Consider the following 16,883-nt stretch of genomic DNA (forward strand, 5'->3'; position numbering starts at 1 on the left):
GGTAGGGATGTTCTTTCTCCCAAAATCTAACCCCAGACTGCTAGGCTTTTTGAATTCTCAGGTGTATATTCCGTAATTTCTTTCTTTCCTTTTTCTGAGCTTCCATTCTTGCCACTGGTGATGTGCCTGCCAGAATCCTCTCTCTTTTGCTGGTTTTCGGTTCCCACAGAGTAGGAAACCACGTAGTAGAACCTGATGGAAATGACCTATATTCTAAGAACAAAATTAACCCGAATTTCAGGACATTTGCTCAGGATGAAATGCTTGAGCTTGATTGCATGAGTCCTGATAACCCATTTTGGATTTTCTCACGTCCTCTTGGTGTAGTTTTGCATTCTCAACTGTCTTCTGTGTTGTCATTGTCACCTGCACACAGCTGACTGCTGCATCACCAGGGTTTCCCAAACAAGCCTGCGGACCTTTGTTCTTCCGCCGTGCAGATCTTGACCGATGAGCTGAGAGTTAACACAAAGGGACTCCCAAAACACCTGGAGTCTTAGATTGTCAGTCAGCCCTTAGTGCCACAGAGGTCGTAGCTAAAGACCATGGAGGACTCTAATCTGTGTCTGTCAGTTTCTCTGCTCTTAATGGCTCAAAGTCATCCTTCAGATTAACTTTGAAATGCTAAATTTTGTTTTGAAAGATAATGATAGGTTGAGAAAAAAAGGGTCACGTTTCAAGAAAAGTGACATCTGTTGTAACACAGACCATGAAACCGTGACAAAGCCATTGCTGTAGTTCTAGTTCGTCAGCCTCCCCGTCTGCGGGACAAAGATCGGCAGCCCCTCGGCCTGTTGACTTTGAACCTCACTGAGTAGTATGTGGGGTCAAGGATTCTTGCTGCCGGGAAAGTAATCTTGTGAGTGGGGTGTGGTGAAGTGGAATTGAAAAGTCAAGAACATTGGCAGTTTGGGGGTTTGTCACTGGAAGATTTCTCCGCTAATGACATGTTTGGGTTTATAGATTCTGTCCCCTCTGGGACGAATTAATGAAGCAGTGAATGATCTCACCAAAGCTATTCAGCTGCAGCCCTCAGCACGGCTGTACAGACACCGGGGGACCCTGTACTTCATATCAGAGGTGAGTTATTTTTGCCTTGAAATGTTTCTTTTGTGATAATAGAGACTTCACTTTTCTGTTCACTTCGGAAAGCTGCTCTTTGATAGATAGATGTGGGTTCGGGGCTGCGTAATAATATGCTTGTGACACAAGACAGTCGTAAAAGCACTTTCTTTAGCTGAACTTGAACCCAGCGGAGAAACGTTAAGTACCAAGAGTACATTGTCTTGCTTGAACTGTCAGCAGTGACTAATTCTAGACTCGGGGGAAAAAGAAAGAGAAAATGAAGAGATTTGGTTCATTGACTGTACTTCAGCCTTTTTTGCACATGTCAGCACAGGGAAACAGGTGCACATGTTACCGATGTGATTGTGAAACTGAAAGGCACAGTTGGAATTTCTTCGGGGAGCAAGAGCCATAACTAGAACCAACGTGGCTTCTCAGACCGTAGCTTATCGGTGGCAGTGACCCAGATCTGGCAAGATTATCTTTTATCATCATAGTGGTATCTCTGATTGCCGCCATTATTTGCGTGGGTTTACGTAACTTCAGGAACAATCTTCTATTGCAAGAGAAAATGGGTATGAAAACCATCTCAGCATAACACACGTTAAGGTTGACCTATGGCATAATCATTTTAGAAGTGTTCAGTGTAGTAAGATGCTAGTACCAGAAAATAATTTGTTAAGTTTCTCTGACAGATTATGACTTTAATACTGTTTTTATAAATAATCTTTTTTTTAATGTTTATTTATTTTTGAGAGAGAGAGAGAGAGACAGAGCATGAGCAGGGGAGGGGCAGGGGCAGAGAGACCATAAATAATCTTTTTGTAGTTGAGACAGCGTATTTAAATTAAACCTTTGCGGCATTTTCTCCATCAATTTCTTAAGAAAGCCAACTGTTTCAACGAATAGGATAAGCATTCAGCTGATATTTATGGTCATGAAATGTTCCCTTTAAAGCCGAAGAGGGCATAGAATGAAATGGGATTTTTTTTCCTCTACCAATCAAAAGTAGGAAATGTCTAAATATCTAATGAATGCTACTCTCTTTTTTTTCCCTTGCTCTCCTTTCTGTAGGACTATGCGACCGCCCACGAAGATTTTCAGCAGTCCCTAGAGCTGAACAAAAACCAGCCTATAGCTATGCTATACAAAGGTCTAACTTTCTTTCACAGAGGACTTTTGAAGGTGAAAGTGTTACACAATATGTGCACCGTATAATGATCCTGCTTTTCTCTCGAGGGTGGGAAGACTTTAATGGGATTCCACTTGGCCTGTTTGCAAATGACATCTCACGTGTCCACCTGATTGGTTTATTTTAGGAGGGAGTTTGAGTCGGTGTATTTATTGAGCTCCTACTATCTGGTGCAGACGGGACAAGGATAAATAGGGAGAAAGAATTCTTTGCACTTTACGCTTAGGAAGGATACAGTTCACCAAGTTCCCCTCTCCCCCCCCACCCCCCGACGTATAATTTATCATATGGTAAATACATGAAAAAAAGTAGTGTAAACAAAGTGCTTTGGAAACAGGGATAGGAAGGATTCACTTAAACTGCGGGGTTAGAGAAGGTTCCGGAGAGCACGTGGACGTTGTCCTCGGCCTTGCAGGCGGAGTGGATTGGGGGCAGCCAGCTACTTCAGGCCGAGAGAAAGCATGAGTGCTGGCATAGAACACGAAGGTACGGCCAGTTTGCGGCGTAGCAAGTAGGTTTGAGTGGAAGGGAGTTGAGCTGTCAGGTCGGCCGAGGGGAGGCCCCCGAAGTGTCTAGAGTGCTATGCCGAGCATCTTGATTTTAATTTGTAGGCCCAGAGAGCTGTAAAATCTAGCTTTAGGGGAAAGGATGTCATTGAGACCCAATCTGCTATTTAGGATGTGGATTCTGACAACCCAGTGGCTGGGGGGCTTAGGGGCAGAGGACCACGGGGAGACACGGGTAACCGGAGACCTGATCGGACCCCTGGGGGCTCCAAGAGTGGGTCTGGAGACATTACTACAACGAGCACATTGCTGCTGCTGCCTGGAGATTGCTGTTGGGGGGAAGGAGTTGAGGGAAATAGAAAAGGTGTCGTCCAAGCCGATTGATGTGTGGAGAGGCAGTGTCACCTCTGGCCTGTCCCTGCCTCCTGTCCTTGGCCTGGCACTCTCTGGGCGTGTTGAGGACCTATGGTGCAAGAGCCTTATCTTGGGGCAGAGACCTGGCTGGGAGTCAGGAGGGGAGCTCTGGTCTCTCACAGTGGCCTCCTCAGCGCCCACAGCCGGCACAGGGTCAGAGCTCTGGTGCAGGACCCACCCGAGCCGTCCGTTTGAAGACAGGCTGGTCTAAGAGTCAGCCTGGGTAGGTGAAAAACGCTTAATGCTGTCTGGCAGGTCAAGAGAGCCTGCAAAAGAGAAGGTTGTTCTTTACCTTAACTTTGAAAGCTGTGACGAATCTCAGGAGCGCGTGGCAGGAAAGAGTGCTCTGGCAGAAAGAACGTGCATTTTATTACGGAAAGTGGTTTCGAGGATCATGCCCGCACTCTTGGGGGGTAGGCACAGTTGACCTTTAAAAAGGCCACATGTTGTAAACCCTCAGCGTCATGGGCGGTGCCTGTCACATAGTAGGTGCTCAATAAGTACTAGTGGACTGAATGAATTTCAAGGACAGAGCGTTGGGTTTGGAGTTGGAAGGCCGTGGCTGGAGCTCCCACTCTGAACCCTGTGAACTGTCCCACTGGACAAGCTGCTTAAGCCTTTTCAGCTGCTCCTTCCCTTATCTGTCATGTAGAGATGATTCTGCCGTCCGCCTCTTGAAGGGGTTCAATAAAACAACGTGTGTGAAAGGTACTTTAAGAGCTATGAGCACGAATCAGGTATTAGTTATTATAGATCGTGTTACATGTGAACATTTAATTTCATCTAAGTGTCATAGACCTTAAAAAAATAACTCCCATCCACAAACTACCAAACCAGAGGGAACCGGGGAGATTTTCTTTCGTCCGCCTCCCATCCTTCCTGCCGGGGTGTGGTGGGTGGTCCTCACAGACCTCCTGTCTCCCCCCGCAGGACTCAGGCCAGCAGCCCTGGGTGTCGAGAGCAGTTATTTAAAATGTGCTTTGAGCAGCTGCCAGGTGGGCTTTTCCAGTTTTATTTTGCATCTGCCTCTCACCTTCTCTCAGTTACCTTAAATTTAAAAAAACCTCATGGTCACAACACCAGATGCAAAGTCTGTCCCTCGAGTAGCAACCTCACCAAACTACGTGGTGCTTTCTCCTCTTCAGTGTGCTCGTAAACCCAGCATCAACGTGTGTAATGGATGGGAACCTTTCCTTTGCATTTTTATGGATCTGCTGTCCGAGGAGGTCAGAGTGTTGACGTATTGTCTGACTCGTCCCAACAGCATCCCCACAAAGTATATAGAAGGGGCAGAGGGTGTCCCAGTTACACAGCGCGGAAAACTAGCAGTGACACATCTTCCTTAAACTAATGAACTTAGCGTAGATATCTTTAGGTCTCTTGTTAACTGTAGAGACAACGTGTTAAATGGATCCATGAATGGGCGCTGTCTTTATATCCTGAAGCTGGTCTGCCCAGGTCAGCGGCAATTCAGAAATGAATTATGGGGGTGGTTTGCTTCTTTACTTAATGAGGTAATACATGAGAAATTCTGCAGGCAATATGACCTGACAGATTTCGCAGCCGTCCAGCTTGGTAGATCTGTCAGCCATTTTGGATTTCTCTGGGGAAAACATGGCAAAAACTTGTCTCGTATTTGTGTCGTAAGGATATTTCAAACATGGTACACTCCCAGCACATGTTTTTTTATCAGCCTCCGCTTCGAGAGGTCCCTGCAACTGTTCTCTTCATTGTAACGAAGCAGGGAGGCCGGAATGATGGCCACCCACCACTGGTGAGGGAGGAAGATGGCGGCCCAGGTGGGGTGATGCCTGCCCGCGCTGCGCAAACAAACTCCGAGCCGGTTCGTGTGCTTGGAGACTGATTCATTTCGAACGTAGTTTCTTTGTTCCAAGTGGCTTCAAATCTTGATTCTGCTATGTCCCCTCTTTGGCAGAATGAGGTAGAGAGCTGTGCAGTGATTAGACAGGAACCCTGAAACCAAAGACTCTTAAAAGCTGAAGAGAAATCAGACTTTGAAGAACTGTGGCGTCCCAGCGTGCTGTAAGTGCAGTGGGCAGCAGATGTCGCCCGGGCATCTCCCCCAGACGTCCACAAACACCCCAGACTTCCCACGCCCCAGCTAGACTCATCACCTCCTCCCACCCCTGCCCTGCAGCCGGCCCCCCTACTTCCTCACGTTGGCTAACACTCTCGCCTTTCACCCGGGCTCTTCAGCTCCTAAGCTTCCTGCCCTCCCTTCTCCCTCACCACCCCCTACCCACGGCCACTGGATTCTTAGTGCCTTTCAGGATATCTCCTGAGTGTGACCCTTCTTTTCTGTCCTCAGAGACACCGTCTCAGTCTGAGCTTTCTTTATCTCTTGCCTCGGCTCCTGCAGTCACCTCCTCACTGGGCTTCGTCCCCTCCCCTGTCCCGCCCGCCTGCTCTGTTGTGGCCAGTGGCGGTCATCTCTAGAGTCAGTTTTGTGAGGTCGCACACCTACTCAGCCCCCAGTCCTCATTGCTGGCAGGGTGACGCCCCCACTGCAGAGCACGCCAGAGGCCCTTCCCCTCCGGTCCCGGCTGGCCACAGGGCCTGGCCCCCTGTCTCTTCCTTCCCTCCACTCCCACCCAGGCACCTGCACTCTTGCCGTCCTGCCTCCCCCACCGCTGCGCACCCCCACCCCCCCGTCCAAGATGCCCTCTTTCTCTGACACCCTCCTTCTCATTCTCCCAGACCCAGCTCAGTTGTCACTTGCCCTCCTGGTGAAGCCTGTCCCGGTGTCCCAGGCTCAGTTAGGTGTTCCTTCCTCTTTATTCCCAGAGACTCTTACTTGTATCTCTCTTGTAGCTCTTAGTTTATATTCTAATAACCTGGTTAAGTAATTGGCTTTCTAACTGGACTGAGTTCTTCGAGGACAGAGAGAGTGATTTGTTCGGCTTTGTGTCCCCTGTACCTCACCCTGCCCCCGGCACATAGTAGGCGCTCAATACATGTTTGTTGAATTGAAAACGTAGTTGTAAAAAACCCAGAAGATCTAGACTGTGCCAGGGCCAGAGCCTAATGAAGAGTAGTCTTTGACATTTAAGTGTTAACATTTATCTGTTCTCATCCTTCCGCTGAACGGTACACAGTCAGTGGGACTCCTTAATGAGTAGGTTGTTGTCCCCATTGTCACCTTAGAAAGGTTTGAAAGCCCGCCCCTCCTACCCTGCTGCCTCCTACAGAGAAAATCAAGAAGCAGGGAATGAATGATTTTTTTTAGAAAAGAATTAGGATTATGTGCCTACCAAATCACTAAATATTTATTGAGTGCCTACCATGTGCAAGGCATTTGACATGTTAGTAGTTTTTGTGTTATGAATTATCTAATCAGGTGTGAAATACACAGTTTTAAAGTCTTTCTCTTGAAAGCCTTCAGAGATCCTTTGTAGCCATTAACTTAAGTAAGACACATCTTTTCCTTGGGAAATGTGTGAAATGTCTTCATCATTTTTTATCACAGTAAATAATCAAGTCATAATGGAGAGCACGCTGAATACAGTGTAAGCCCAGGATGTTTACTGGGAAGCAGACTGGTGCATTGTAGTAACAGTTTCCAGAGGATTCCACAGCGGCCAGGTGCACTGTGCGTTCCCGGCAGGCTGCTCCCTAGAGCGTAACACCCGTGCCGCCTTCTCACTCCGTCAGCCACAGACCCGGAGTTGTGCTGGCAGAAAACTAGGTCCCCCAGATGCCCCCACCTCAAGGTCTCTGTTTTGTTTTACTGTATCTTTTTCCTATAGATCATGAGAATCATTCACAGAGTCCATCTAGGAGCCTTGGTGCTTTTTGTCTTTTTTTAATGAACAATCTCACTTTGGGCTTCCTTTTTTGTCTCTTTCGCTGGTTCAGTTTAAATGCTGCTAGTTATGATCATTTAAAATTGTATACAGCTAGTAGGCTTACTTTTATTCCACAAGGCCTTTGTTGATTAAAGAAATGATATTGACACAAAGGTGATATCGTTACCTAATGAAGTAGATGGAGGGAAGCCGTTTCCCCGTTCTGAAAGGGAGAAACTTGTAAGGCTCTGTTACTGCCCACAACAGAGCATTTGTTTCCTGTTGAAATCAAATCCTCCTGACTCAGTTTGTCAGACTCTCTACCTCTTTTTGTGAAGTCCTCATATTAAAAAAGGAAAATCATTCCAAGACCGTGTACATTATATATTTAAGTCCATTAGTGATTTAAGTGAAACTCAATTTTAATAGCCATGCGCATGACCTAATTTCCCATATACTTTTTTCAGGAAGCTATTGAGTCCTTCAAAGAAGCCTTGAAGCAGAAAGTTGATTTTATTGATGCGTACAAAAGTCTGGGACAGGCCTATAGGTAAGAAAAGGAACAGTAGTCAGGGTAGGAGGGAGGGTGTAGAGTGGGGAGACAAGAGAGCCTCACATAATAGTGATATTTTATTAAAAATTTTTTTTAATCTTTATTCTTGAGAGAGAGAGAGACACAGGGTGTGAGCAGGGGAGAAGCATAAAGAGAGGGAGACACATTGGGGCGCCTGGGTGGCGCAGTCAGTTAAGCGTCCGACTTCAGCCAGGTCACGATCTCACGGTCTGTGAGTTCGAGCCCCGCGTCAGGCTCTGGGTTGATGGCTCAGAGCCTGGAGCCTGTTTCCGATTCTGTGTCTCCCTCTCTCTCTGCCCCTCCCCCGTTCATGCTCTGTCTCCCTCTGTCCCAAAAATAAATAAACGTTGAAAAAAAAAATTAAAAAAAGAGAGGGAGACACAGATTCTGAAGCAGGCAGGCTCCAGGCTCCGAGCTTTCAGTACAGAGCCCGACATGGGGCTCGAACTCACGAGCCACAAGATCATGACCTGAGCTGAAGTTGGATGCTCAATTGACTGAGCCACCCAGGCACCCTGTCATAATAGGGATATTTTAAAAGAAATTGAATTTCTTAACCAGAAGAGATTGTCCTTCTAAATCACATAGGCATTAATATGCTTGTTGAGAGCTCCTCTGGAATATAGAAAGACCCGTGGGTCAGAGGGTATCATGACGTATATATCGTCTTTTAAAACGACTTCGCTTGGTATATATTGGTCTAGAAAATGTTCGTCCTTCAAAATTTATTGCTTTGAATAGCAGCATTATATGCTGGTTGAGTCATAGACACTGATGCTTTTCTAGACCGTAAGTAAGGTTAATTCCCGGGGCGCCTGGGTGGCGCAGTCGGTTAAGCGTCCGACTTCAGCCAGGTCACGATCTCGCGGTCCGTGAGTTTGAGCCCCGCGTCAGGCTCTGGGCTGATGGCTCAGAGCCTGGAGCCTGTTTCCGATTCTGTGTCTCCCTCTCTCTCTGCCCCTCCCCCATTCATGCTCTGTCTCTCTCTGTCCCAAAAATAAATAAACGTTGAAAAAAAAATTAAAAAATAAATAAATAGGGTTAATTCCCACATCACTGTGATTCGTTTGAAGATTCCTTGATTAAAAGGATGGAAAATTATGCTGCATAGGATGATATCGATGACCATCAATATGATCAACTATGATATACAGTCACTGTGCATCTCTATTAGGAGTGAGAAGTTGTGCTTTGACCCTGGCGTCCCGACTCCTGGTGTTACCCTGACCAGTAGAGCTACTTTGACTTTGGGCTTTCAAAAATCTTTACAGTCTGACCTGAAAAGGAGATTGCATGGCTTGACGGAAGGGCTCGGGATTCAGGAGTCAAGAGATTCGGTTCTGGTTCCAGATTGTCCATTCCACACTTGTGTCTCCTCAACTTCCCTGAGCGTCAGGGTTCTCCCTTACGAGGTTCTGTAAAAGTTAGGAAAGAGACAGTAACCGAGATCCCTGTCAGAGCTGTTAGTCACCTCACCCAGGAAGGATTGAATTCTAGAGCTTTTTTATCTGATGCAGTCATTGGAGAAGCTCTCTTACCACTAACTTGAAGAAAGTGTCTTTGCATTCGTTTTTAATTTAAATGATGATATTTATCCTTGCTGTCCCACAGAATGGTTGGGGACATACATTGAAAACAGATTTGAAAGCACCTAGAGTAACTAGTAAGGTGATATGTAAATGTAAATGGGTAGTATATTTTTAAAAAATATTATTTACAAAAAATAGACTCATGGCACGTTTTTAAGGTGTTTTTGTTATTTGTAAAAAATTTGATAGGTGAAAGAAGCCTAATAATATTTCTACTCTGAAATGATTACTATCCTAAAATATACTTTCTTTCTGATGTCTTAAATTACAAAATGATTTACTGGATTTTAAGGGAAGTAACTTCTGTGACAGGAAAAATACAATTTTCGGCCTATGAATTTGATTCAGAATGATATACCTATGTATGATTGTCACCTACATACTCTCCCCACCCCCCGCAAAGGAGAAACATGATTTTATCTAAATACTAAAATCTACATATAGTTTTTTTTTTTTAACGTTTTATTTATTTTTGAGACAGAGAGAGACAGAGCATGAACGGGGGAGGGGCAGAGAGAGGGGGAGACACAGAATGGAAGCAGGCTCCAGGCTCTGAGCCGTCAGCCCAGAGCCCGACGCGGGGCTCGAACTCACGGACCGCGAGATCGTGACCTGAGCTGAAGTCGGACGCTCAACCGACTGAGCCACCCAGGCGCCCCTACACATAGTTTTTTTAAGGGTTGGAGCTTGTCATGAATTGGGGAAAAGGATTTGAATAAGCACTTGCTTTTGGAAAGCAATAAATTCATTTTCCCCAAAGAATTTCAAGGGCCTTGTGGTTATCCTGCAGCCGAGTAAAATTTGGGAAAAGTGAGTGAGATGTGATGTGTCAAAGTGTAAAGTGGTAAAACAGAAAAGGGCACCCCTGTCAAGGTATCTGATTCTCATATGGGACTGTAATTCTGAGGCTAACTTGTTCTGTGTGTTTACTGAAACGTTCTGCACTGTGCTCATAACTGTTGTCAAACACCTAGAGAACTGGGCAATTTTGAAGCCGCCACCGAGAGCTTTCAGAAGGCGCTGTTGCTCAACCAAAATCACGTACAGACCCTGCAGCTGCGGGGAATGATGCTCTATCACCACGGCAGCCTGCAGGAGGCCCTTAAGAACTTCAAGGTGAGCATCCATAAGTGAGAAGCACTGTAACAGCCCAAATCAAGAGTCAGACACTCGACTGACTGAGCCACCCAGGCGCCCCTGGGATCATTCTTCAACAAAATTTAGTGAAATGACTAGAGAGAAGGGCAAGGTAATGTTTATACCCCCCGCAAAAAGAAAGAGAAAAAAAAACCACTGCTGTGTCCTAGAGACTGATTTACAGAGCATGCATTTGGTCTGATTTAGCCTAGAGGGAAAGCCCTTCTAATTCCAGATTGAAGAATAAAACGCTTAAGAGTTATCTGCAACTGTATTGAAACTAATGGGGCGTTTTCTCCCTCCATGCCTCAGCGGTGTCTGCAGCTAGAACCCTATAATGAGGTGTGCCAGTATATGAAAGGACTCAGCCATGTTGCGATGGGACAGTTTTACGAAGGAATAAAAGCACAAACTAAAGTTATGCTAAATGATCCTCTTCCAGGCCAGAAGGCTAGCCCAGAGTATCTGAAAGTGAAATATCTCCGAGGTAAGTCACAAAATTGCCGAAGCACTGAATTTGGATGCTCAGAGCCACATAAATCATATTGCTTGTCGCTTGTGTCGTACGAGACAGCTGAGTCTCGAAGGCACTAGGGAACATGAACACGGCCATCCCTTGGTGGACTAGATAAGACCCCTGTCTTCTAGAGACCAGTCACATACTTTGTCTATCACTTCCTATGGATTTTTTTCTCTTTAACATTAAAAAAGTTTAAAAAATTTTACTCAAGTCAAACCTATTTTGAGCTAAACGTGACAACCATCTGGGTATGGGATGGGTCTCATTACACCTGGTCTGGAGACATAGGAGTAATAGGAGAGTAACATTTTCTGAGGTTTTTGTTGTTAAATGTAAACTTGGTAGCTTTGACGTATCTCCTTCATATCAAATTCTCACCTACTTTGGAGATATTCAGTTGGGATGAGGAAGAAAGCAAATCTTTATGTCATCTTTTGATTAGGCAGAATCTCACCTTTTCTCTGCCATATAAAACTATATTTTTGTTTTGTTGTTTTTTTGTTTTGTTCCAAAATGGATTTGTTTTTTATTGAAGCATACTTAACATACAGTGTTATATTTGTTCTAGGCACATGGTGCAATGATTTGACAATTCTGTATACTTTCAGTGCTCATCACGATATAACATTTTTGTTGTTCGTGCAGAGCTCAGATCTTTACTCCCCTTTTTCCTCTTTCCTTTGTCATCAAAAACCCTCTCATACCACTACTGCCCAACTGTAAAAATTTATGAGCCCTGCAGTTTTAAGTTTTTAGTAATCACGTTAAAAAAAATAAAAATAAACAGGTGGAATTCATTTTATAATACATTTTATTTGATGCGGTGTGTGCATAATATCAGTTCAACATGTAATTATTATGAAAACACTATTTGTTAGTATCATTAGATACTTTACATTATTTTTTTTTTACTAAGTTTTTGAAATGTGTATATTTTATATTTACAGCACATCTTTGTACTTACATCATTATACTTACATTGGATGTTAAATTTTTATTGGAAGTTCTTTTGTCAAATACCTTTTTTTTTTGTCAAAAACTTTTTTTTCTTCAGTTTTTTAGAGTGTGGGGAGGGGCAGCGAGAGAGGGAGAGAGAGAATCCCAAGCATGCTCCTCAGTGCCAGCATGGAGCTTGATGTCGGGCTGGAACTCACGAAACCATGAGATCATGAGCTGAGCCAAAGTCGAGAGTCTGATGCTTAACTGGCTGAGCTACCCAGGCACCCCGAATTTTTGTTGGAAATTCTTAATTTGAAGTCCTGTTTTGTAAAATTTATTTATTTATTTATTTATTTATTTATTTATTTATTTATTTATTTTAATATATGAAATTTATTGTCAAATTGGTTTCCATACTGTTTTGTAAAATTTAAAGTTGAAAAGTAGGTTCATATATGTGAGTTGTTCCAAATAGACTCAAGTTTTCTAATAATTGACTCAAATATCAGTTTTTAGGTTTAGAGTAATTAAATTAACATTTAAAATACAGTTTCTCGGTTACACTGGCCACATTTTAAGTGTTCACTAGCTAGGTGGCTGGGGGCTGCCTACTGGACAGCATAGCTCCTCACTGTAAATTACAATTTCCTCTTGTTTCCCGGGTTAGTAGAACGTGGGAGCTGTAGACTGAAGGAGGGGCACTCCATGTTCTGGTCTTTTTCTGCACTGCTTCCGTAGAGATAAGCGGCAGTCAGTTGATGAAACCATGTACATGGTCAGTTGATTTATATCAGTTGACAGAAAACCAGGCTCCGACACTGAACTCGGATTCTCAGACTCTGCAGCTAAAAAGTGAGATCTTTGATGGTGTCCATGGAAGGATGATTAAAATTTAGCCAAAGTGGACCCTGATTGACTGGCTTATATTTGACCCTGGTAACTTGAGTTACCCTGCCTGTATCATGTGATGTTAGCGACTTACTAAAATTTGGAGCCACCCTTTAGGATTCTGGGAATTAACAGTTTGTCACAGAGCAGTTGTATGACAGCCAGCAAGAAGAAATACTTCTGGAGCGATATTTGGGGGCGTGTGTCCGATGTGGGTGTGTCAGATCTCGTCTCATACCTGCAGAGTATTCTCGGTATCTTCACGCACACCTCGATACTCCCCTTACGGAATATAACATTGATGTGGATCTGCCTGGAAGCTTTAAAGACCACTGGGCTAAAAATCTGCCTTTCCTCATAGAAGATTATGAAGAGCAGCCAGGGTTACAGCCCCACATAAAGTAAGTGCTTTAAATAAAATGACTTTTTTCAAGACTGAACTATAAGCTTATCATGATATCTCTTGCTCAGTAAACGGCTTTCTACCCACGTCTCTCAAGTATTTATTTTTGGATTTGATATGTCTGCAAATAGTTTACTTTATACGGCACCTTGAAACTTACCTTTGGATATCATCTCTCCTGCTAGCCTGGCCTTCCCTGCTAATTTGATGCAATCTTCAAACTTCAAATGTACTTACTGGCAGTTTTTGATATGCATTATTATTACCATGTTAGTTTTTTTTAATTTTATTTTATTTTTGAGAGAGACGGAGCATGAGCATGAGCATGAGCAGGGGGGGGGCAGAGAGAGAGGGAGACACAATCTGAAGCGGGCTCCAGGCTCCCAGCTGTCAGCAGAGAGCCCGACGTGGGGCTCAAACCCACGAACCGTGAGATCATGACCTGAGCTGAAGTCAGACGCTTAACCTGCTGAGCCACCCAGACGCCCCACCATGTTACTTTTGAAACAAATTACTTAAAGCCAGAAGTTTGAAATTACACTGCTGGTCAACTACTGCTTGCATTATGGCAAAACATACAGGCTAAAGGACTATCCCATTACAAAAACAATTAGAACAGAAATTAATTCCTGGGAGTCTAGCAATGCCTTAAAAATTAAGAAAAAACTGCAAAGATCGATCCCCTCATGCTGTAAAAAGAAAGACAAGCGGGGGGGGGGGGGGGAGGGGGGGCGTTGTTGGTGGCAGATTCAAACTAGAGTGGTGAATGATAAGCACATTTGAAAAGCAAAAAGCGTCCTGGAGGTAAAGGCATGTAACAGCCACTACAATGGGAGGCCTTAAGGTCTAAGCAAGATAGGCTTGCTAAACTTTTTCAAGGAGCTAAAGCAGCCCCATATTGGGGGACCATATTCACAGGATCTCAACAAGAGCAAATGCAAACCTGCGTGGAAAGAAAGTAGTGCCAATTTGGGGTCCAAGTATTCCCGCAGATTAAGATCATTAGAATGAGAGTCAAAAACCAAGATCACCAAAACCATATGTCAAAATCAACAGGAATAACAAACACCAGACTTAGACTCTCAAGGGCTTCAAGTATTGGAATTGTTGAATACAGTCTCTAACACCAAATGAAATTGTTGAGAGAAATTATGAAGAAATCAGAAACATGAGCAAGAAATAAGAGATTATCAAAAATGACCAGGCAGATTAAAAATAAATTGGAAGCTTTGAGAATAGAAAATACTGAAATGAAGAATTCAGTATGTAAGCTTAACAGCAAATTAGACATAGGTGAGAGAAACTTGCTTAATTGGAAGGTGGAGCATTAGGAATGAATCTAAACTGTGGCACAGAGAGTCCAGGTGTTAGAAAACATGAGATAGAAGATGTGGAAGATGTAAGAATGTCTAGCATATATCTAATTGAAATCTTGGGAGAAGAGAATGGAGGAGAGGCAGTTTTTGAAGAAATAATAGCTAACAATTTCCCAGAACTAAGGAAATATAAATCCATAGATTTTTTTAAAAAGTTGCATAAATGACAAAAAAAAGCCATATCCAGACACACCATGAGTAATAGAAAAACACATAAGGAGAAAATTTTTTAAACAGAAAAATCCTATCACCTACTTATGGTCAATAATTGGACTGACTATAAACCCCTCAACATCAAAATGGCAGTGAGAAGATAATAGACTATCTTCAAAGTGCTGCAAGAAAAAAAATAACTTTCAACCTAAAGTTCTTTACCCAGCAAAACTATCTTTTATGAATATAGACCAAATAAATATATATTCCATAATCAAAAACTGAACTAACCATCACCTGCCATTCATTAAAAATCTCTTAAGGAATGTAATTAAAGAAAAAGGTAGTTGGCCACAGGCAAAATTTGAGATACAAAAAGGAATAATGAGAAAAGAAAATGGTAAGCATGACAAATTGGTAAGTCTAAATAAGTATTGTCTATATAAAATAATGCCTGGTTTGGGGGCTTTATAAAATGGATAGAAATAAAATACTGGGAACAATAGCAAGTAAGTTGAGAGAGAGACAGTAAGAATTAAGTATGCTAAAGGAATATGAGTTAAATATTATGTTGAAGCTTTAAGTTATACATAAATATTTAAAATACTAGAATGAGTACTAAAAGTTAGAAACAAAGTATATAGCTTCTATATTAGTGGACGAGTAAAAAAATTAAAAATAAAGTCTACAATCAACCAGAAAAGAGGGGAAAGAGAGGAAGCATACAAAAGCAGGGCAAATGAAAAAAATAAGAATAGGTTGAAATAAACCAGGTATATTAATAATGACAATAAATATAAATGGATTTTTAAATGTCAAAAGACAGACATAGTTGGATTTGAATTTTTTTTTTAATGTTAATATATTTTTGAGAGAGAGAGACAGAGCGTGAGTCTGGGAGGGGCCGAGAGAGAGGGAGACACAGAATCTGAAGCAGGCTCCAGGCTCTGAGCTGTCAGCACAGAGCCCGATGAGGAGCTCAAACCCACGAACTGTGAGATCATGACCTGAGCCCAAGTTGGACGCTTAACCTCTGAGCCACCCAGGCACCCCTGACTGTTTTAAAAATCCAGTTAAATGCTTTCTGCAAGAGACATGTAATGCTTAAGGACACAGAAAGATTGAAAGTAAAGGGATGGAAAAAATTCTACATGGGAAACACTAAAAGATTCCTGATGTAGGCATGTTTATGTTAATGGATTTAAATTTTTTTTTAATTACTGAGAACAAAGATCGTTACTACATAAGGACAGAGGTTCAAATCACCAGGAAAGATGTAAATTTAAACTTATATATACCTACTAAAATAACTTTACAAATTGATAGAAATATACAGAGAAATCAATAGATTCAGTATCCTAATGAGAGATTCTAATTTTTGATCAGTCACACACACACACAAAACTAGTAAAGATTTAGACTTTCTGAACGTCACGATTAACAGACTTGGCCTATTATTCTGCTATAGAATTGTGTACCCAGTAATCGAAGAATACATAGTCTTTTCAAGTACACTTTGGTCATTTATAAAGACTGACCACTTACTCATATTTAAATACATTTCAAATAACTGGTGCCACAGTAGACTATGGTAAAATCTTCATTACTTGGAAATTTAAAAGCACACATATTAAAATATAGATTAAAGATAAAATCCACACTGGAAATTTGAATATACTTTAAAAACAAAAAAAGATGAAAACTCCACATACCAATACTTGTGGAAGCAGTGAGTCCATTATCTAACCAAAAGTAATAAAAAGAAGAGATTGCTCAAAGAAGTTCTATATATTCTCTACCACCCCATTTTAGAGAAGTACCCATGTGCAGAAAAGCACCAACCTAGGCAGGCCTGCACTGCTGTCCCTGGAAAAGTCTGCTTGCAAGGCCGGCCCCTGGGTGGCGTCTGGGAACGTGGGTTTCAGGAGGGTTCCCATCATGCCCAGAACTCATAGGAGTGGCTCGCTGTGTGCCAAAGCTGCTTGTACAAACAATATGATTTATGTTAAACACTTGCTTTGCCGCTGGGTATTTGGAATTTGAGTAATTCCCAGGCAAAGGCTGTTTACACGATCAGCGTCTGATAAAAAAACCCTGGGCACTGAGTATCTAATGAGCTTCCTGGTTAGCATTTCACAGAGCAGGGAGGGGGGTTTAATCCTGAGTGTCTCCCCTGGGACAGGACCCTTGGAAGCTTGCGCCTGGTTTCCTCTGCGCTTCGCCCCCTGAGCTTTTTCCCTTTGAGGATTGTGCCTATGTCCTGCTGTGCTAAATCACAGCCATGAGTACAACTGTGGAGTCCTGTGAGCCCTCCCAGCGGA

At 42.9% G+C, this 16,883-nt stretch overlaps 1 protein-coding gene across 6 annotated transcripts in view; it reads left to right on the plus strand.

Annotated features, from left to right (window-relative positions):
- TTC13 (tetratricopeptide repeat domain 13) overlaps window positions 1-16,883 on the plus strand; it is a 79,556-nt gene that overhangs the window by 39,197 nt on the left and 23,476 nt on the right. For all 6 annotated transcript variants that reach the window (XM_023240418.2, XM_023240419.2, XM_023240420.2 and 3 more), the window contains 6 exons: window positions 964-1,080; window positions 2,140-2,250; window positions 7,451-7,533; window positions 10,121-10,262; window positions 10,596-10,770; window positions 12,875-13,031. In XM_023240418.2, coding sequence (XP_023096186.2) covers window positions 964-1,080; window positions 2,140-2,250; window positions 7,451-7,533; window positions 10,121-10,262; window positions 10,596-10,770; window positions 12,875-13,031 — 785 coding nt within the window. The remainder of the gene's footprint in view (window positions 1-963; window positions 1,081-2,139; window positions 2,251-7,450; window positions 7,534-10,120; window positions 10,263-10,595; window positions 10,771-12,874; window positions 13,032-16,883) is intronic.

This window comes from Felis catus, chromosome D2 (assembly GCF_018350175.1).
Source record: "Felis catus isolate Fca126 chromosome D2, F.catus_Fca126_mat1.0, whole genome shotgun sequence".
Lineage (NCBI taxonomy): Eukaryota > Metazoa > Chordata > Mammalia > Carnivora > Felidae > Felis > Felis catus.